This window comes from Hermetia illucens, chromosome 5, assembly GCF_905115235.1.
Source record: "Hermetia illucens chromosome 5, iHerIll2.2.curated.20191125, whole genome shotgun sequence".
NCBI classification, from domain to species: domain Eukaryota; kingdom Metazoa; phylum Arthropoda; class Insecta; order Diptera; family Stratiomyidae; genus Hermetia; species Hermetia illucens.
In genome coordinates this window covers 108320438-108343450 of record NC_051853.1, presented here as the reverse complement: position 1 = coordinate 108343450, position 23013 = coordinate 108320438, and the positions used below count along the sequence as shown (strand labels likewise).

The 23013-nt window shown below is 40.6% G+C and overlaps 1 protein-coding gene across 3 annotated transcripts in view; it reads right to left on the bottom strand.

Annotated features, from left to right (window-relative positions):
* Positions 1–22541, bottom strand: part of LOC119656784 (protein sevenless) — a 97594-nt gene extending 75053 nt beyond the window's left edge. For 2 of the 3 annotated variants that reach the window (XM_038063370.1, XM_038063372.1), the window contains exon 1: positions 21725–22541. In XM_038063370.1, the coding sequence (XP_037919298.1) occupies positions 21725–21952 (228 nt within the window). In that variant the 5' untranslated portion in view covers positions 21953–22541. The remainder of the gene's footprint in view (positions 1–21724) is intronic. The other variant, XM_038063371.1, reaches the window with a different exon arrangement.
* Between the last annotated feature and the right edge of the window lie 472 nt (positions 22542–23013).

Genomic DNA, 23013 nt, shown 5'->3' with positions numbered 1-23013 from the left:
CCATAAATATAACTATGATATTTCAAACAGCTTCCTGGCACATCTAACAACCTCTCTTATTCTTTTGTGATTTGACGAAACTAAATCCAATCACGATCAATGGTCATAAATACATATCATGCTTTTTGCATGCAAATAAGACTGTAATCTCGGCATAAGCCATGTAGGAACCACTTGAATTCCAATGAAATTACCGCTGGATAAAGATACAAAAGCCTACAGAACCTACTTTATAGTAATTGAGAAGCGCATTCTTGTGGCTGGCACCATTCAGTCCCAACCGTCAACGGTAATGAACCCATCACATCGATTTTGCTCGCTTGCTAAGGGAAGCCAAATTTCTCTATTTATTCTGTATATCACGTTGAAGCCTTACTACCATCAAAGTGTAAATACACCAAATTACCTTGGCAAGTATAGAATGCGGCCTTGAAACGTGCTGAATTGGTCCCAGTTAATTATATTTCGTAAAAGATATCTGAACTTTTAAGCAAGTACTGGACACTTAAAGCTCCACAATTTCTTCGATCCTCCAAAGAAAGTTCACCATCCCTGGATTCATGTAAAAGACGATCGCCCAGAACACAGACTGAGATCTAAGATGATCTTTTAATCTTTTAATGTGGAGCATCTTCTTCATTTATTCATTTATTGTATTGGACACTAGACACAAACTGGCCAACAGAGAAGGCCGTCCTGATGAACAGTAAGAAAGTAGAGTGATCGCCCGCCAGCCGCGCTGGCAGTGATAAGAACATGCGAGTCCAATGGTAGCATGAATAACCGAGAAGGGCATCTGCAAACAGTATATTTTATTAGTGGTATGTTGATAATCTCTCGCCTGGCGTATGTATGATTGAGCTATCGACCTAATCCAATGCGCCTTTGTACTTCCCAAACTATACAATGGGATCGAAAAATCGATCTTCAATCGCCTGTAACTTTCATTGCTACGAGTGGGTTAAGCCAGGGGTCAAGACTTTCAAGAATTTACTTCGAGATAGTGAAGCGTTGAACCTAATGCATAGTAAACGCGCTTATTGAAAATAAGCTGTTATTTTTCCCAGAAGTTATTTTGAAAAGTTGTTATTCGATTACTTACTATAGATTTAAAGCATATGGACTGATATCTCAAAGTGTTGTAGGAATCTAAAAAGAAGTTGTTACTCAATATTCGAGGACTATAAGATTGCTAGTGTACAATTGGTTTTAGGTTTACTGCAGCCTGTTGGCGTAATGTATGTCCTAGCAGAGTTCGTTGAAGTGAGTAGAACCGTCCTATTCGTATTGATTCCGTTTATATGATTATATTATCATATTATACTTTGACATTTCTCATCATGGATTTGAATTCAGAGATATGTTGATCTATACAATTTTTCAAAACACCTTTCTCGGATTAAAAAATGAGAATTGCTTAAATTGAGGGTTATGAATCAAAGATTAAGTCGGGGAAGTATTTATTACTTTCTAGAAAATTCCATAATTGACATAATGCAAAGAAATTAAGTAGAAACGCTTATCAGCCACACTTTCAGACAAGCGCGAAAATCGCGTCGCCGTCGCCGCAAAGTTGCAAGAGATATCACAATAAAGCATGAGTCTTGTTATTAAGCCGATTCGAAAAAAATGGAAAATATGAATCCGATAGAAATTCGGATCCCAAAAATAACCAAAAGGTTGTGAAGTTCATGCGACGTTAGTACGCATTTCAAATTCACAAAAAACCAAAGCAATCCGTTACAGAACTTTGTGTCAGTAGATTACAGAGTTCAGATATGATAATGAGACAACTATATTGCCCCTTCCGAATACATGTAGATGGAAGCTGGCGTCGGCATCCACACTCAAAGCAGAGCATGAACTGATCGGAAGAATGACTTTCAAGCGTTTTTGTCAAAAGCAATATCTCCTCATCATTAAGGAATGCTTCCAATTGAAGGAATAAAAGTTAACATTAATCAAGATGGCACGAGTTAAAATTAGTCTTCATTTATAGTTTTTGGCTAAATTCATCATTGGCGGCAATCTTGAAATAATTTGCGATTTATTTTGGTATCAGTGGGACAAAAGCGTGCAAAAATACAGCAAATTGCCTGTACGATGACACAAGTTTTATGTTCTTTAATGTTTAATTGTTTAATGGTTTCATTCCATATCATCTTGTTTAGTTCAGTTCATAATACTTTTAATACGGAAGTAGCACATTTTGCTGGAATATACAATAGTATGTATGATGGACTACGCAGCAGCTCATGATTTTGATGAAGCTCATGCTGATGGTAGTGCCTGACGTTTATTGATACTCGCATGAGCGCTTATATTTGCAGATCCCCGTTTAGAAGCGTGCAAAAACAGAAACTACTGTTATAGATTATTATCACTTCATTTAGTCCATAAAATCACCTCTCTTTTCTAATGATTTCGAGATAGGTATGCAGCCAACGTTAATATTTCAATATTCAACTCCAGACATTCCTTCATCATATCATATTGCCTTTACAGACTTTCCGGGCTGGAGAATGCTCACCCAATGGTATTGGTGGCTCGCACAATATTGAGCCGGATTTTATCCACAAATATGTCCATTCCTTCGTCATATAGGCTACGGAATCGTCCATCCTCTTGTAGGGGTTACAAATTCGTCGGAGGGTTCTTCACTCGAATGCGACTAAGAGTTTACAATGTTTCTTGGTAAGAACCCAAGACTCCGAGGAATGCATGAGGACTGACTAGACCATTGTTCTTGTATTCTACCAACTTTATCATTCTCATTTCACCATCATTTTTTGTTGTTGTCTCTTTCATTTTTGAGGCTTAAATTGCCTGTACTGCTCGGGTTGGTTTTCCCATAATTTCGATATTTTCAGCATAAATCAGCAGTTGGGAGAACCTGAAAAGGATGGTGTCTCACGCATTTACACCAGTATGATAGATCAATTTTTCGAAGGCGTCTCAGATCTTTGTGGAAGTTCGATGGTCTCGAGAGTGGTCCTGTGAGCGTTTTTATCTGGCTTCGTACATTGGTCAGTCTTATCAATGAGGTCGGGATACTGTTGTGGAAGCATGAGGCTATCATGCCTGGCAATATAGCAGAGATATCTTGTAAATGGTACTCAGCAACATGATGCCCCTGAAATTGTTGTACTGGGAAATATCCCTTTTCCTATATTTGGAACACAAACCTATCATCACTTAGAATTCAATATCTCAAGAACTGCTAAACTGAATGACATGAAATGTTGATATGTATCCTCTAAATGATATCCGGATAGCTGAGTGGTTAGAGCACAAAGCTATCGTATGGAAGGTCACGGTTCAAATCTCACTGGTGGCAGTGGAATTTGTATCATGATTTGACGTTGGATACCAGTCGACTCAGCTATGAATGAGTACCTGAGTCAAATCAGGGTAATAATCTCGGGCGAGCGCGATGCTGACCACATTGCCTCCTACAGTATACTGTAATGTACCGTTACGGTCTTGAATGAAGTGCTCTGACACACTTTAAGGCCCTGATCCAATATGGATTGTTGCGCCAACAATTATTTCCGAGTTATCACAATCTCGGCAAATACCGGATCGCCAGCCATCAGGCATTGATTTGGTGAACTCCACTTTGATCATGACAGTGACGTAGTAACAGTTCTAAATCCACCTTCACTGTTTTGTTCAAAATTTGGAATCAAGTTGACATTACTCCGCGTCAACATTATCTCTGTGTATATGAGAGGTGTGTTACTCGGAAGCTCCAAGCTTTTATCAACTACAGTGTGCGAAATAAATATGCCGGACAGTACCAAACTGTATTTGTTTTCTTTTTATTCATTAGAAAGGCAAAACAGATTTCTATGGCACCACCATTTTTGCGCCCAACATTTTGATCTAACAAATGAACTAACAAAATCCCTGCGCAAAGCAGCATTCATAAACATCGGTTTCTCTGAAAGCACACGATTTCGATTAATTTATTTTCAAAATGATGGATTCAGCGATGCGTGCACACGCAGGCGGACAAAATATCGGCTTTCAAAAATAACTGGAGGATCAACTTCTCTCTGCGTTTTATAGTTGTTTGCTTTCGTCCCTCCACCCTCTTTACATCTTTTGGGGTTTTCGCTGACGAAAGCCATTGTCCCGAGCTATCGAGCTTTTTGCATGTTCCCTCTTCTACTCGTCCTTTTCTCGTTTTGTATCCCGCAGTAGCAAAACTATAGAAGCAACTAAAATACTTATCCGCCGTCAGATTTTTCTATTTCATCATCTTTCACCGTTGAGATACGGTAAAAGTACCTGACAGCTTTAAGTTAGGTAGGTGATTTTGCGTTTTATCATTTATATAATAAAATAAATGTAATCTTCTACCAATAGTTCCAATTGTTCTTACCGACTTGAATGTATGAGAATATGCAGAAAGTTGATAATTTTCGGAATTTGTGAGTAGATATATATTAATAACACTCATTTGTTGGCGATTTCAATAGCTTAGATTCCATAACACGCCACCCGGTAAAATACAAGGAATTCAATATAGTCCTCAGACCAAAGCAAAGCAAAAATTAAATTTGTTAATTTTTCTTATATGATAACTAGTTTTGTTATAAGTCGGGTAAACCGTCAGCCCCTTCAATTGTTATCCAATTAAGTTAGCATTTAAGTATAGCTTCAAAATAAGACATAAGACACGATCTAGTCAGCATCGTAAGATTGTTTCGAAAATTAAGTTTTGATGATTCTAGATGAACGAAACAAAAAGACCCAGATTAGCGTTAAAAGCATATGATGCTCACTTTTCACCCATAACTCTAAAAAAATTTCACTTTTTGTTCTATGTGCAAAATTGTCACCTGAAATACCCAGTTAGTTCCACAAAATACCAAATAATTTTGTGCAAGCTACCATGTCGCGGTTTCGTCTTTAAATAATCTAAATCTATATTCATACAATCCAGCAGCGAGCGTGTCCAGCACTGAAAGTGTTAGACACAAAAAGTTTCCTCCGTACATTTACTATCAGAGTATTCATACTATCCAGCGGCCGGCGTTCCGGAGAGAACAGCACAGCACAGGTCCGAATTCTTGCAAAGAATATTTTTCCACGTACTGGAAAGCGTGCTAGTAAAAATAGGAGTTGAAACAATGAAACAATTCCTAAAACTGTTTCATCGGAGGCCAATCTCAATCTGTACCTCTCAAAAATTCAAGCCTAATTTTCGTAATTATAAAGCGGGTTCATGTGATTTGTAATTTCGGAAAAAAGTTATGTTACGACAAATTTGTTCCTTTTTAGCTGTGAATTTATCATCAGCTTAATCTATGAACGGGTAAAAAACGATTCTGAGAAATCGCATTTAAAGTTTCAATTTTCTTTATTTTTATTCCAAAAATTAACTTATTTAAACTCTACGTCGTGTTGTCCATTCGACGGCCAAATGGTATGTATTCCTTCCACAAACTCGAAAACATAAATTTGATGATGCATGCAAACTATTCTATCTTTTCTTGCGCCTGCAATATATTCGATGATCAAGGTTCAAAAATCTATACAGCAGCGCAGTAAGGTGTTATAAATAGCTATAACTTTCGATTTCATGCACCGATCGTTATGAAATTTGGTGAAAGTATTCTTGAGATAATGAACAATATGTATTTTTTCGATTTTCCCGGTCATCACAACTGTAAATAACCGCTTAAAACATGCACCTTTAGATGTCTAAGCCCAAATATGAATAAGTCTTTTCATTTTTCTATAAAAAAATTCGGAAAATTAACCTTCATTTAATTCACTCAAGGTTATTATACTCCTCAAGCAGGCAGCATGAAAAGTTTCATAGGTGAAAAATTCAGTATGTAGCTTATGGCAATATGGAAAATCACTTACTTCAATTATGTGCTTTTTCAGAGTTAATTCACGATGTCATTAAGGTTGTTATTATTCGCAGAGAAAATACAATTTTGGCCCATTATAATTTTGTTAACAATACCAGTTTCGAACTCTTAACAAAATGATATACGAATAAGGCCTAAATGGAACTCAGGGGATGTTAAGGATGTTCCAAGGGAACGAGTAAATCCAGCACAAGCAAATCTTTGGAGTTTTTATAACTTATTGAATGTTGTGCTTAGATTAGTTCAGGCCAGGCAAATTATTGCACTATAGCATGAAGTCAATCAATAGTGCCTTAATAGTTTTTATTTTGTAGAATGGTATAGAGTGATTCTAAAATATTGCAACTTTTTTGAATTAAAATCTACGGCATGCAACCAAATGGCCCTCAAGTGTTTTAATTTCAACCCCACACTGAAAGCCTTACCCTCCAAAGATCTGCAAAATTATGTCAATTCCTATATGCACAGATTACATAACAATAATACTAATCGTTGGCGCAACAATCCATATTAGACCAGGGCCTTGAAGTATGTTAGAACACTTCATTCAAGACCGTAACGGTACACTACAGTACACTGTAGGAGATAATGAGGTCAGCATTGCGCTCGTCCGAGATTATTACCCTGATTTGACTCAGGTACTCATTCACAGCTGAGTTGACCGGTATCCGACGGCAAATCACCATACAAATCCCACTCCCACCAATGAGATTTGCACCACGACCTTCCATATGACAGCCTTGTGCTCTAACCACTCAGCTATCCGGACACATATCTCCACCAAATTTCGTGATAATAATTCTACTTGTCATATAGCAGAGTGACTTTTAGTATGCGTTAACATATTATAATACTATTCAAGGAGAGAATTCATTGGAGTACATAATAAGGAGGATCATAGCATTGAGCAAAATATATTGTATTTTATTTTTCTTCTGACATAGAACAGTAGCGGAAGAATGGAAGCTTCTCGATAGACATTGGGAGAACTGAAGCATATTGCCGGGAACCGACAACAATGGCACGTAGGTTATGCCCTATGTAATGTCTTACGGCAACCGTGTATTGCTAAGTTTTAATACTGGGGACATCAGTGGAACCTTGGGGCCAACATTTCAAATTAATTTAGCCTAGCAAGCAGTGTGGTAGTGTGATATCATAGCCAACATCCAAAATTTTGTACAATTGCTACTACAATCTCCTTCAGTTTGTAATATATGAGAATATATCTAATAGTTCAAAAGTTGCTTGATTTAACTGAAAAAAAGAAATTTACAAACCGCTGAATATTTGAGAAGTTAGTATTAATATATTCGGAATGGTAAAAGCTATTAATAATAATCGTTGGCGCAACAATCCATGTTGGATCAGGGCCTTGAAGTGTGTTAGAGCACTTCATTCAAGACCGTAACGGTACACTAGGAGGCAATGTGGTCAGCATTGCGCTCGCCCGAGATTATTACCCTGATTTGACTCAGGTACTCATTCACAGCTGAGTCGACTGGTATCCGACGTCAAATCACGATACAAATTCCACTGCCACCAGTGAGATTTGAACCGCGACCTTCCGTACGACAGCCTTGCGCTCTAACCACTCAGCTATCCGCTCAGATGTAAGCTATTACATTTTCATTAATCCGGAAATTACCAAAAAAATGTTGCTTTATCAAAATCCATCGCCGTCAGCTATCTGCATTTCCTAGGAAGCAATAAACTGATTTTCAATTAACAAATAGACGACAAGAACGGTTTTATTAAAAGCTGGTTGCATAATGAACCAAAAGAAATTCGTATCGAAGATGAAAGAGTAATAAAATTTGTTTACTCCATAAGCCGTACCGAAATCCCAGTTTCTCTATCCACCGCTATCAGACAAATCCACGCAAACATATAATAACATATATGTATGTACAATATAATTTGACACACTCATGAAAAGATGTGATAATTCTACCATTTTTTCAACCCATACTTGTCAGTTGATTATGAAAAAATAACTTTCCATGCGTATACTAGATTCAATAATCTTTCGTATGTGAATAAATGGCGCCAACTTTAACATATCAGCAAAAAAATCTGCTCTAGAGCATAATATTTATTTTTTATTCAACACAGTATTATTTAGAATAATGTTTTCAAAATGACATGACCTCCCATGTCATAACTAGTGATATTTTTTTGACAACTATCAACATTAAGTTCGCAATCAGTGTTGAAAACATAGCACTAAAATAATATAATTTTGATTCGTTACTCTGTGAAGGTGTGAATTTAAATTGATTTCAAAATGTAAGTGGAAGGGCTTCTTCAAAATGGAACGTTATCAGGCATCTGAAGGATTCAACAAGGAGTTTTATTAATTGATTTCGGGTGCATAATTTTTGATCTCCTTATTCGAGAACCATGACTCGTTCCCCAAGCAATTTAGGAGGAGAATGCCAGTATTTTCGTGTGTCATAAAAAGACTTGTAGTGAAAAATTTAGATCCTTTATCGTATACAAGAAGGGGTGATATTTTTCTCCGCAACTTTATTTATTTTCCAATTCTTAGACTACACCCACAAAGTATTACTTAACGAAAAGTAGACGCCTTAATACCACAACAGCTATCGGCACAGTTTTACAACGGATAATTTAGAATTAGAAATTAAGTTAACTTTTCTAGTATAAACTTTATCTTTTCGAAAACTTCACAATGAATCCCCAAGCCCTCACTGATGTATTAGAAATATCCACTGATAACTGATGATTGGAGAATATATATCAATTTACTTAGATTTATTACTGACAATTAATGCTTTTTTGGAATCAAGTCATGATGACTTGAACTAGTAGACATAAGTCGATTTCTAAAATATGAAAAAAAAATATTATCACTTTTAATTATACCAGTCGATAAGAGGAAGCGGACGCCAGCCTTCTGCGCAAAACAAAATTGATGACTTATCCCTGCGTGCTGTCCCATATATAAGGAAAATTTCGCAATCATAGACTGAAAAAAACACAGCGACAGCACAGAAGTCAATCATCATTCCCTATTCATCTTTTACAAGAGATAAAATTATTGAAATAAATTACATCTGATATGAATATCCATTAAAGTTCCTATAAATCACCAAGCAGTAATAGTCGCAAGACGATAAAAGTGCATGTCTTGATTAAAAACCGATATTCTGCATTGAGAATTTCCTATTCACCTTTACGTTTACAATCAACGGAAACACGACATAAAACAACAAATTATTGACTTCTGAATGCAAAGAGATCATCATTATCAAGCCCAAGATCTACATATCATCCAGAGATGTATCTTCTTACTAACAGGCACCAATATTGAGAAATGCAACACCACATATAAACATAGTACTTACACAGCCGACGATGTAACCCATGGATACAGGCGGAGAAAGCAGAGATGCTTTCCACTTTAATTGAATAAATTGATTTCAAAGGGCAAATGGTTGTTCTTTAGATGCGAAGACATTATTGCTTTGTTATTGGCATTTCTAGCCAGGGGAGGATTATGAATAAAATAATAATTTTTCCGTTAAGGTCAGGCAAAGTTAATTCAAGTTTTAGGGTCAAAGAGATACATGAAGATATTTGAGCATCGACTTACCAGTTCATCATTGTTTATTTGATAACAGAATTTCAATATTTCTCCAGCCATCGATGCAAATAGGATTAATAGGGGATCCACTTTTTTAGGTACGCAAAATTGGAAAAGAGAGTCGTACAAGGAATCTTTTCTGAAACCTTGAGTGTTTAGATCACAGCAAATATATACGAAAGACCTTATGACCAATGAAGAATAAAAGTAGTAGGGTAAACTTAAAATCAGCTAGAATTCATTCTGAAACGTCTTTTCTTAAAGTTTCGCCTATCCACTGCCATTTCCGCCTGCTAATCAGGACGGTTATCTCTCGTAATCCCGCGAGTAAAACGATGACACCACGTAGACACAAGTTGATAAAAGCTTGAAGATTTCTACTAGCAGTCGCGATCACTTTCCATGTACTGCTCTCATATACTAGCACAGAAAGAGCATAGGCGCAGTAGTCTCAACTTGATGTCGAAGTTGAAACAGTTCCATTTCCAGATCCTTCTCCAAATTCAGAGGCTTGAGACCATCGTCTATAATTCGATAAAAAAGTAGATGTTATAAACGCCGTTGAGATGTTTGAAAAAACATAAAATTTTCCATTCAACCACTCCATGTCCTCCAGCCAAATCAACATGAAGCCCCTCACCGAAAATGAGTAGAAAAATATCAGTGACAGAATGTAGTCCTTACAGCTCACTTTGAATTTCAAATCATTTTAAGCGTTTATCTTGAACTAGAACATTCACCATAGATGGAGAGGATATCCAAATTCCCCATATTGTTCCACAGTGTTCCGAAGGGTACAAATGTGGTTGGTGCTATTTGCCAGTTTTCTGTCGATCAGAATTTAGGAAGCAAGCAAGGCCCCCCCTTGCAACAATTGTCGAATTCGAACTGGGGGATCTTCTTTGAAATCTTCAGCTATCAGCTATCCTCTTCTTGCACTCCCTAGAAAAGGAATTTCCAAGATTTACGCATAAGTAGAAATAGCGACTTCGCAGAAACCAAGGTACAGCGCCTTTAACCTTTGTTCTGTTTTGTCTGTCCAGCCATTTTGTTCTATCAAAGGCCTGATCTAGATGCAGCCGCGAGGCCTTTCAAACCCGATCCAGCGTATTAAGCCATCGTTTTTTCGGCCGGCCTTTTGCTCGCTTACCATCGGATGTTATGAAAGCGTGTTAATAGTCCACGCAAAATCTTTGTCTCCATTACCGCGAAAGATCGCTCATTGTCTTTTATAGTCGGAAAACCCCCAGAACCATGGATAACGACAGAGCAGACGACACTGCAGTAAATTTTAGATTTGAGGCGTTCGTTGATACGTCGATCACAAAAAACACAAGTTGCGGAATGCCACTCCATTATTCTAGGATGTTTCAGAATGCGTTCTACTATAAATTTATAGTTAGAATAATAATGTATTATGTTATGACCTTTATTGTTGCTTTTGTAATTGTAGAATCAACCTATGTGAGGTTTTCTTCCAAAATGGAAGTGGTTCAAAGGATGAGATCTGTTACACTCTAAAGTGGGTATATTTTATGTCCTACCTCCCATACTTTTCAACTGATATTGTTGAGCTAATCTCAGAAATTAATAAGCGCTTTGATTTGTTGTCTTATATTATCATGGGGAAGAGGAAATACAACATACGCTCCTCTCCTTAAACTCAATGTAAAGTCATGCCACTCACTACATGGCTATCGTAGGTCAGTGCCTGCGACCAAGTAAGCAAGAATAAGTTATTCGCTTTCGGGTAAATTAAGTGTGACACTAGACTTTAAAAAAAAGAAAAAAAAATTATTGGATCATTAATAATTATGACGCCGAGAAAAGAGGTCAGTCCCGTCGCACAAACGTAACTTGAAAATCCATACCTAAAGCTACATAAATATGTTGCAAAAGTTATTGGGTATCTACCACTTCTCTAATGATATGTCGATAATCCAAGTACCAAAAGTGCTTTCTGCGAAAGATAAGTAACATATTGTTCTTTTAAAACCAAGGAAATATAAGCAGCGTATCATCTCAAATCAAGAAAGCGACCGTAGTCTGAATCAGACAGCAGATTTCTAGAAAGTTACAAGTTCGAAACAGAATGTCTACCACATCTTGTGAAAAGTGATGTTAATCCTTGGAAAAACAGGTAATTGCAAGATAATAAAAATTGATAAAATAGACAACTTCTTATTAAAATGGTTAAAGAGCACTCACAGAGTTTTGGAACATCTTTCATGTTGATCTAAATGTAATTCTAATAATTCTAATAATTACTTGTCTTCTCGTCATCTACAAGGTCCTCACTTCTACATGTTCATGTGGTAGATAAGTAGATAAGAATAGCAGATTTATTCGACACAGTAGCGCTGAACCAGGCAGTTCACTAGAAGCAAAATATCTTACTTGACAGTCTAATTTGATTAAAAATTTATCTTTGACATACCATATTCGTGGCTACTACAAATGCTACGCTTGGATAATATAAATTCTACCCGAATTTGATACTCCTAAGAACAGTGATCAGGAATTGGAACACAAAACTGTATCCTCAAAATCATTTTGTAAAAGAGCAAATACGCGTTCCAAGTCAAATATGGTATGTCGTCAGAATTTACACTCAGCCACGTGTATATTGAGGACATTAATTAAATGCTGTCACCATTCATATTGTGATGCAGTTAACTTGGAAGCAATGTCGCATAAAGGTAATTATTTAGGATAAACACACCGATAACGAAGGATGCATCCATAATGACACCTCTATTGATGATATATGCAGACTTGAATGACCTATACAAATAATTCGAAATATTGCAAAGAACAACACTATTATCCCCAGTAAAATACAAATAAAATGCTTAGATCAGTGAAAGAGATAAATAGAGTATAGTTGAAGATATTCCACTATGTTAAATGCTGCCTGATCTTTCTTGGTGACAGGTCCCGCGAAAGGCCGACAAAGGAAATGCATCCAATGTAGTCAAAAACAAAATGATCGGATTGAGTAATAATGAGCCTCGGAGAAATGCTAGGGCGTTCACTTCAGTTGACACGACAGGACGGATCCGATCCTATTGAAAAATGGGCATAGACGGCGTCAAGGTGCAAGTAAGTTAATCCAAGCAAAAGAAATTGGTGGTCAAAGGGTAGTATAGGTCCCGGGGCGAAACGTGGATTGGTACCCACGATGGAGCATAAAACCTGGGAAATGCCTGCTGAACCAACACCAACAGCTCTACTACCAAACCCTATCTCCACCTCCACGTGGTGACCGCTGGGAGCTCTTTCTTGACGAAAAGCTGCAGACGGAGAAGGATGAAGGCGAGTCTCCCGCGCCTAAAAACGGGACAAATTGTACCAACTGGTCCTCCAGGTTGGGGGTTGGGTAGGGCTGACAACCCTACACGGAAAATAACCGTTACGAAGCCACAACAGGAGCTTCGGATAGGATGGATATTAAAACGACGGACCCGGCAACGACAAAGGAACAACGATTTGCGCATTTTCTCATGGAACGTGCGCTCCCTGTACAGAGATGAAGCTGATAAGGAGCTAGCCGATACCCTGTTCCAATATAGGGCTGATGTAACAGCGTTGCAAGAGATGCGATGGACAGGGACCGGTTTCCTGGAGAAGAGCCACTACACCATATATTATAGCGGCCATCCAGTAAACCATGTGCTCGGAGTAGGTTTCTTAATCAGCCAAAAAATGAAACCTGCTGTTATCGGCTTTGAAAGTATAAGCGAACGGCTATGCACTCTGCGCTTGCGAGGCAAGTTTAGAAATATAAGCCTCATAAACGTTCACGCCTCTACAGAGGAGACTGCAGAGTCGGAGAAGGATACCTTCTACGAGGCAGTAGAAAGAACCCTCGAAGCCTGTCCCAGATATGATATCAAAATCATACTTGGGGATTTTAACAGCCAAGTAGGGAAGGAGCCCGTATTCAGGCGATACGTTGGCTCCCATAGCTTACACGAAAAAACAAATGATAACGGACTGCGGACTATTCAATTAGCAGGGTCACACGAAATGGTTGTTGGAAGTACCTGGTTTGCGCGGAAAGCGGTCCACAAACATACGTGGGCCTCTCCAGACGGGACCACTTTCAACCAAATTGACCACGTGTTGATCGAACGCCGCCACCTCTCAGCCTTGATGAATGTCAGAACATATAGGGGGGCCAATATAGACTCGGATCACTATCTCGTTGGCATGGTGCTCCGAGCTCGAATAACAATACCACCTAGAATCCCCTCTGACAATCAGGTGAGAGTGAACACTGAAGCCATCCACAACACAACCCTCCGCGACACCTATAAGAGGGAAATGGATGCCGCAATAACCGCAGTCAATAGAGGACCTGGAGATGAAGCATCAACTAATGATCTTCACAACCACCTGAAGAACGTTATCATGGATACGGCCACAAATATACTTGGCCCCAGCCGCAAAAGGAGTCGGAACGGCTGGTTTGACGATGAATGTAAGCTAGCAACGGAACGGAAGAATGCCGCATACCGAGTAATGTTGCATTCTCAAAGAACGCGGGCACGCGCAGAGACTTATCACGAACTCCGTCGGGCGGAGAAGCGACTTCACAGACGGAAAAAGGAAGCCTGGGAGAACCAACAAGTCTGTGAACTAGAAAAGTACAGGGAGCAACCGCACCAGGCGCGGAAGTTTTACCAACAAGTCAGCAGGATGAAGCCTTATACACCTCGATGCTCATCCTGCCGAGACAAAGAGGGAAATCTGATTTCCGACAGAATGGGCATATTAGAGCGATGGGTTGAGTACTTTGATGAGCTACTGAATAACCAGAGCATCGGCGAGTTGGAGGTCCCGCCAACTGAAGACGACGGACAAATACTGCCACCACCAAGTTTAGGAGAAACAGTCCGTGCAATTCATCGGCTAAAAAATCATAAGTCGCCAGGAGCCGATGGAATTACAGCCGAATTGGTTAAATATGGAGGCGACCAGTTACACCAAGTGGTTCATCGACTTGTGTTCAAGGTATGGGACAGCGAATCAATGCCTGACGATTGGCAGCGAGGCATAATCTGTCTCATACATAAAAAGGGAGATATCACACAGTGCAGCAATTATAGAGGTATCACGTTGCTGAGTACCATCTAAAAGATATTCTCCACTATCTTGCTAGGCCGGATAGCCCCATACGCCCAGAACATCATTGGCCCATACCAAAGAGGCTTCACTCCAGGCAAATCAGCAACAGATCAGATTTTCTCTCTGCGGCAGGCGATGGAAAAACTGTTGGAATATGGACAACAGTTGCACCATCTGTTCATCGACTTTAAAGCCGCCTATGATAGCATAGCCAGGGTAAAACTGTACACGGCCATGAGGGAATTCGGTATCCCGACGAAATTAATAAGACTGACTAGGCTGACCCTGACCAATGTGCGAGGCCAGATAAAAGCAGCAGGATCACTCTCAAGACCATTTGACATCAACAACGGTCTACGACAAGGGGATGCGTATCATGCGTCCTCTTTAACCTGGCCCTCGAGAAGGTGATCCGTGATGCTGAGGTGAATGCAAGAGGTACGATCCTCTTCAAGTCCACCCAACTACTGGCCTATGCTGACGATATCGACATCATAGGAAGAACCACCCGAGACGTTCAAACTGCCTTCATCCAGATCGAGCAGGCGGCGCGAGATCTTGGGCTGCACATCAATGAAGGCAAGACAAAATACATGGTGGCAACGTCAGCACCGAAGACGAATCAACCAACAACATCAAACCGCACTGGTCAAACACAAGCACGAACAAGAATAAGGATAGGGGAATACAACTTTGAGACCGTTGACAATTTCTCCTATCTAGGGTCGAAAATCACAACCGATAACAACTACGATGATGAAATCCGCGCACGGTTGTTGTCAGCCAACAGAGCCTACTTCAGCTTACAAAGACTGTTCCGCTCGAAACGTCTCACCATAGGGTCAAAGCTCTTACTGTACAAGACTATGATCTTGCCAGTCCTCATGTATTCCTCGGAAACTTGGGTTCTTAGCAAGAAAAATTGCGAACTCTTGGCCGCGTTCGAGAGAAGAATCCTCCGAAGAATTTTTGGCCCCCTACATGAGGATGGACGATTCCGTAGCCTACACAATGACGAAATCTATGAGCGATACCATGACCGTCCGGTTGTGGATAAAATCCGGCTCAATAGGTTACGGTGGGCGGGTCACTTAATCCGTATGGATGAAGATGATCCAACCCGGAAAGTCTATAAGGGCAATATCTATGGTAGGAAAAGAAGACGAGGCAGACCCTGCCTAAGATGGAGCGATGGCGTGGGCCAGGACGCCAGACAGCTTTTAGGGATATCGAATTGGTGGACCTCGGCGCAAAACCGGGATGTCTGGAGTTCCTTATTAAGGCAGGCCTAGACCGGATACCGGTTGTTGCGCCGTTGATGATGATGAAAAGAAATACGTGTCTGCACGCTAAATATTGCCACTCTCACTAGGAAACCGAGAAACTTCCAGGAGCCCTTCGGAAAAAGCGCATTGAAATCTGCGCCCCGGAAAAAACCCAATGGGCTATAAACTTCTCTATTTTAGTAGCCCACACACTCAATACGGGTTTGACCGAAAGTCGAAAGATTTGATTATACCATAATATCAGCTGATCGCACTATTCGCTTCTTCACTGCCTATGCGCCACAGACAGGTCGACCTGATGTCCAGAAAGATGCCTTCTGATAACTTCTCGATGCCAAGACCAGTAACGTGCCTACTGATGACTATATCTCCATAGCAGACCAACTTAACGGTCATGCGGGTGAAAAGGCAGAAGGTAACAGGTGCAATGGGGGAAAGGGGTTTGGAGCGCGCATTAAGGGTGGCGAACGTATAGTCGGTTTTGCGGACACCCATGACCATGTACTTATGAATACATGGTTCATCAAACGATTGTCTCTTCTTCCTATATTTTATAGTGGGAATTGTAACACCCAAATTGACTATATTATCATAAGGCGCTAACATTCCACAATGGTCACTGATTACAAAGCCGTTTCCTATCAGACTATCGCACCTCAACATCGGCCGTTGATTGCCATCTTGCAAATCAAGTACTGGCTCGCCGCGGATTAAATGGTGACAATTTCATGAGAAAAAAGAAGAAATGATCACAAAGCGGCCATTGTAGCCCTCGGGTTCACCATGCCAGGCAAGCGGTTCATTAACCGAGGAACTTAGCTTCGGACCGACTATGTTGAAATAAAGGTCCATGAAGAGAGACTCCTCTTCCACAAATTTCTCAACTATCAAACGCTCACCAATTGGCAAATTCATAAGAATGACAACCATAAAGCAAAGAAAGCGACCGACACAAACGCACACAGGACATCGAACACTTCTCTTGTGTTAATGACAAAAATGGTTCTTTGCTTATCGACCGACAGATAGATAATAATAATAATCGCTGGCGCAACAATCCAATTGGAGCAGGGCCATGAAGTGTGTTAGAGCACTTCGTTCAAGACCGTAAGGGTACACTACAGGATTACAGGACTCTATAGGAGGCAATGTGCTCAGAATTGTGCCCGCTCGAGATTATTACCATGATTTGATTCAGATACTCATTCATAGCTGAGTCGAATGGTATCCGACGACAAATCACAATACAAATTCCACTCGAAATTTGAACCGCTACCTTCCGTATGACAGCCTTGTACTCTAACCAATCAGCGACGGATAGATGGCAAAAATATTCCAAGCAGATTTCAACTGAAGCACATCGATATTTGGAGCAGTTCCACCTGTCAGCACAACTGAAGTCGAAGAAGCAATAAAACAACTGAAATTGGGGAAAGCAACATCACCTCACGACATCACGGCTGAGCTCTGGAAAACGAAGGTAGAAGGTAGGGCACCATCTGACAGGCAAAAAAGTACCACAGTTCCAATACAGAAGAAGAAAGCTAGTCCAGAATGTCCAAATTACTGTCCGATCCGGTTACTTTCCCATATTATCAAGATTTTTGAACGCATTCTTGACAACCGTATTCGTGAAGTCTTTTCGGATCGGGTTTGTCAAGAACTATGGAACTACCGACGCAATACACGCTGCTACACGAACTCATCTGGTGGTATGAACAATACACTATAACTTGAAAAATGAAGTTCGGAAAGGAGCGCCCTCTCACCACTCCTCTTTATTCTTGTTATGGACACCGTCACACGGGACATCCAACGTCCAGCGCCCTATACACTGCTTTATGCAGATGATGTTTTTCTAGCGTCTAATAGCAAAAATCATCTCGAGCAACTTGTCCAAAAATGGGATGATTGCTTCATGCAACACCGTCTCAGAATAAATCTAAATAAAACAGAATTTTTGACGACCGATCCTCATGAAACAGGCACAATCAGCGACCTGCCCAGAAGTGAGCGATTTAAATATCTCCGGTCAATGCTATCAGCCAGGAGAACTGCCCTATAAAATTGATTCGCTTATTAGCGCAACCTTGATGAAGTAGCGTTCTACAGCTAGTGTTCTTTATGGTCGACTTATCAACAAATGTCTTAAATCGAAAACTGGCTGCAGTGTCGTCCGCCCTGTCGCCCTCTATGGTTCTGAGTGTTGGCCGATTATAAAAGACAATGAACTGCGTCTTCCGATGATGGAAACGAAGATGTTGCGTGGATCAGTGGCGTGACACGCTTCGATCACATCCAAAATGAGGATATCCGCGATCGATATGGGGTTGAACACATTATGTAAAAATTGTGAGAGAGGCGTCTTCGATTGTATGGTCATGTTATTCATGCTTACACTAACCAAGATTGAACATCGAAGTCGCTGGTAAGCGACCAAAAGGCTTCCCGAAACAGCGGTGGTTTGATATGCTGAATGGAGATTTGAAAGCGTTGCGATTACATTCAAATCAAGCGACCCCGCTTGTGAACGGGACAAAGGCTAAAGAAAAAGAAGATTGCAAAAAGCAACAAATGCTGTAGCATTTACGAAATCTAGGTTTCTTGAGAAAATTGAGTGCCGTTTGGGCCCTGTCCTGAAAGCTAAGCATTCAGGAAAAATAAAGTCGTGGTAATCAACCCCTTCGTCAATTCAATCATTCTATGTGGAGTGCGGTATAATGAAGTAACACTGATTTATAGTCCGTTAACAGATTATCAATTAAAATAGAGTTGCCTAAAAGTTGGGATAAGGATCCTACGACATCAAGGAGGAAGAAGCCTACTTGGTTTAAAAACTTTCTGATAATTCAACTGATTTCTCTTCGTTAGTTTTTCATTAGAAAAACAATTCTTTGAGCTTGAAGAGCAGAGAATAGGATCCCCCCAGCCGAATGTTACTTCATTTCAGTCAAAATTCATCATGTGAAACGAGAAACCCATTCAGGGAGTTTAAGCGCATAGCTTCTCCTTTACAAGTATATTTTTTATTTGTTCAGTGCCTAGCTACGAAGCTTTGCGTTTAAGTTACACAAAGATTTTACAAACATCGGAAATGATAGCTATTAACATTAAGTGAGTTTTGGTTTGGTTGTTGACATTGAAGACTCGAACTATAACTATGAAACAGTAGAATTTCTTTCAAGAATTGTGTCGACTAGAAACAAGCGGGGGCTTATTCTGCACAAGTTTTCAATCAACATCTCCAGCTGTAGGTTATGAAACTATGAAGAGCAGGGTGCCCGGCGCATAACATCTCCTTGCAGAAGACTTGCAAGAGACTTCGTTTACACGATTCTTCAGTAAAATCGTGCGTTAAAATATAACTCAATGGTAAACTACTTTCAATATAAGTATACTCTGCAGTGAATTCTGGAGAGTTAAATTTCTGTGGGATTATGCCTTTGACCCAACCATAAAATTGATCACAATAGAACCAGCCGGGTTTTTGTTACCCGGTCTCTTCTTTTCTATTTTTATTTTTTTATTCACTTCCCAATGAGATTGCCCTGCAGTTTTCATTTTCGATCAAATTGTTTCAATTTCATTATCAGTGCAGTTGATTGTAAACAAATGGCAAACCAATAGTAGCGGGAGAAACACAAATATAACAACGACAATCATGATTCCAACAGAATTCAGATCCCTAGAATCAAAATTCCAATTCGATCCAAAATTTCGAGGAGCTAACACTCAACCGACTCGGCAATTGCCGTCAAACTTACAAAGGCGAAAGTTGGGTAAGCGTCTTTTCCATGGCTTACAGCCTCTGATATTGTGAATATACATCTAGCCTTTGAGCAGCATATTCTCACAGCTACCTGACATTCAAGTCAGTTATTCAAAGTCAGAGTTATATAGAGAAAATCTGGGTCGCGATTACGAACTATGCACCCCCTGCCTCTAAATTACACAACTAATCTCATTTTGTTAAAATATCTGCATTAAGGTTCCAATTCCCAAGAAACCTGTTTGAAAGACAATGCCACCCGCAATGGGTGGGTGATTGAGACGGTTGAGCGCCAGCCTCTCGATCTCGTTACTCCAGGCTCGAATGATTCGTGGATGTTTTTGTTCGTGGTTGTACCGTCTAGGCTTATCCTTGTATAGCATCAGGGTGTAATGGTAATGAAATTGTAGCACAGTCTGTTTGAAAACTGCCCAGAGAAGTAAATAAGAAAGACCAACCCGCAAAATGTTTCTGCTGAAGTACATTGAGCTGCTTATAAATGGCATCCCCGCCGTCGATAATGAACTCTGGGATTGGTTTATTTTATTATTATTATTCTGTTAAGGGAAAGTCGCATCCTTAAAGAACTATTGTGCCCCTTTTACTGGTTATAGTGTACCTATTGATCATAGTGTCTCAAGCAGGCCTATAACCGTTAGGAACTTTAGTATGTTCCCTACTTCCAGATCTTTCAGCCTTGCATCTGGTAGTAAGTGTTCTCCCAGATGCCTCAACCTACTTTGCACAAGTGCCGGACACTGTCCCAGGGCGTGTATAGAGGTTTCGTCCTCCTCCTCACAAAACCTGCAGGTAGTGTCCGTAGATATCACTAGGTGATAGTTAAGGCGACAATGACCAGTGAGAATTCCCACTATGATTCGGAGGTCCTTTTTGGTGAGGTTTAAGCAATCCTTTGTGCGTATGGGTTCGTATCCTCCAATAAGCACCCTGGACTGCTCCATGCCCGGTAGGCCCGCCCAATTAGTTCCCTCAACCGTTCCTCTTCATTTCTTAGATTCATAGCCATGAAACCGTTTCCGATTCCACAGAAGGGTTCTGGCCCGTGTAAAGGCGTCCCTGCTCCCTTCTTGGCTAGTTCGTCCGCTGCCTCGTTGCCTTCCAGCCCAGCATGGCCTGGAACCCAAAGTATCCAGACCTTGTTGGACGAGCCGAGTGTATTCAGTCTCTCAAAGCATTCCCATGCCAGTTTAGAGTTCACCTGGTTGGACCTAAGTGCCTTGATCGCTGCTTGGCTATCGGTGAGAATATGAATGTTCTGCCCCTTATAGTTCCTTTGCAGATTAAAGGAGGATTGGATTGGATTATAGTCCCTCACAATTATAAGCAACCGAACACTGTTATCATCCATCCTGCTTGACTTCCACTCTTGCACTTAAAACCAATGCAAGCTGGAGTTTACATTGGATCCATTTCCGTTCATCTAAAACCCGCCTGGTTCCATTGAACGATAACCGAAGCTCTAGCATAGAAATTGTCCTGATACTATCCATCGGGCAAAATGAAGATCTTCCTCTAGTTTGCAATACATTTAAGTATCAACTAGAAAAAGTAATAAAAGTAGAAATCATTTGCTGAGATACAAATCCATAGAGATAAGGTGAATGACAAAGTCCATTATTAAACCGAGGTGAGAGGTCTGAATTCTCATACAATTAACTCACTTCGATGGGACCAGTTTAATATGCAGGACGGTCGGAGGAATGGGGTAGTGGGGAAATTAGGGTAAAAAATGTGCATAATTTGTATCGTTGAGAAAACAATTCTCTATCCACTATGAAGAGGTTCTGTTCTGCGAATATGATTTTGGAGCTCCTTAGATTTTGCCTGAATTAATAAAGGCATCCAGAATATGCAACAGCAAAAATTGGAAAATACAAATCTAAATACCGATTCGATAAGCAACATATTTCTTATATATAATATTATCGCGATTCAAAAACATGCGCACTTTCCGGAGATAATGTTACCAAGTCCAAATACCCTAAACACTTTTATAGGAAAGAAAAACTCTGAAATATACCTCATCAGGACAGTTAGCCAAGCATGCCTCTGTTATATGGTCCGTTACAACCGTCTCTGTTGATCGATCCTCGCCACCCTTTTCAGCCGAAGAAACTAATGCACTCTCAAAGCACGAACCGGAACGAAGCAGCAGAGAAATGAGGCACAGAGTAGCCAACAACACTTGTTGATAGTACGTCAAGGGTGAAATGAATTCACCCTTCCGGTGTTTTTCGCGCACACTCATATTGAACACTACACCACGCAGAACGGGGCCGAGTTATAATCCACCTGTTGCCGCAATTAATATCCACTATATGGGCTACAGCCGCATTTTCCGTCGACGTAATTATCACAGCTTGACAGAGGGTTAATTGCAACGCATAGGTCTCAACTTGCACTTCCCATGGGATTCGCGGGCACTTATGATCCTCGCAAGAGCGCACCTTACTCCGGCACCGAGCAAGTAAAATCACTGTTCGATTCGAGCCGGATTAATTAATATCGCGACACTACCGTTGCACGTTTAGCTAGATATTAACCGCCAAAATCAGGACTCTTCCCTTATGCCCAGAAAGTATTACTAGCCAAGACGACGATATCCACCACGGTTCGTGGCCAACCTACCCTCTAAAGTCGCAGTTAGATCTCAACTGACTGCTCTCCTAGCAAGTGGCTCAGACCTCAGCCCGACTGCACGGAATCATTCACTCCGGACCGACTCGTACACCCAGTGCGGCGCTTGATTCACAACTCCGAGTCAAGAACAAACCCTCCCCATACTCTGCGGGCAATTCCAGAGCAATTACACATGCTGGTCCACATATGCCGCATGACGGAAGCGATCGCGCCGGCCACTGCCGACGTTCGAAATGGCCAGTGATCGGAGTAGCCGTTCCCGCCGCGGAGTAAATTCCGTCGCCGGCATGCCCACAAGCGCTCGGCTCAGAGCCCGGGTTGATCTCACCGCCCGCCCGCGCGTGTAAACACGAGCATCGAATGTGATGCTGTTTTGCTGACCCGCGCAAGTCGTGATTCCACACACTCGTGCTGATGTAAACAAAGCTGGGAAGGCGAGGGAGCGGGTACTCGTACAACCGACACCGCGCGGAAAATCAAGAATTGTATAATTTGTAAAGGTTCGTTGATAACAGATCTCACCAGCGGTCACGGTGAGATCTGCAATTAAATGTTTTGTGTACCCGGTCTTACCGCAGTATCTATAGTACACTAATTACATGCGAGCGAATGAGTACAAATGTGACGAATGCTGGGAAATAAAGCTTCGACCAGTACGTCCACGTGCCC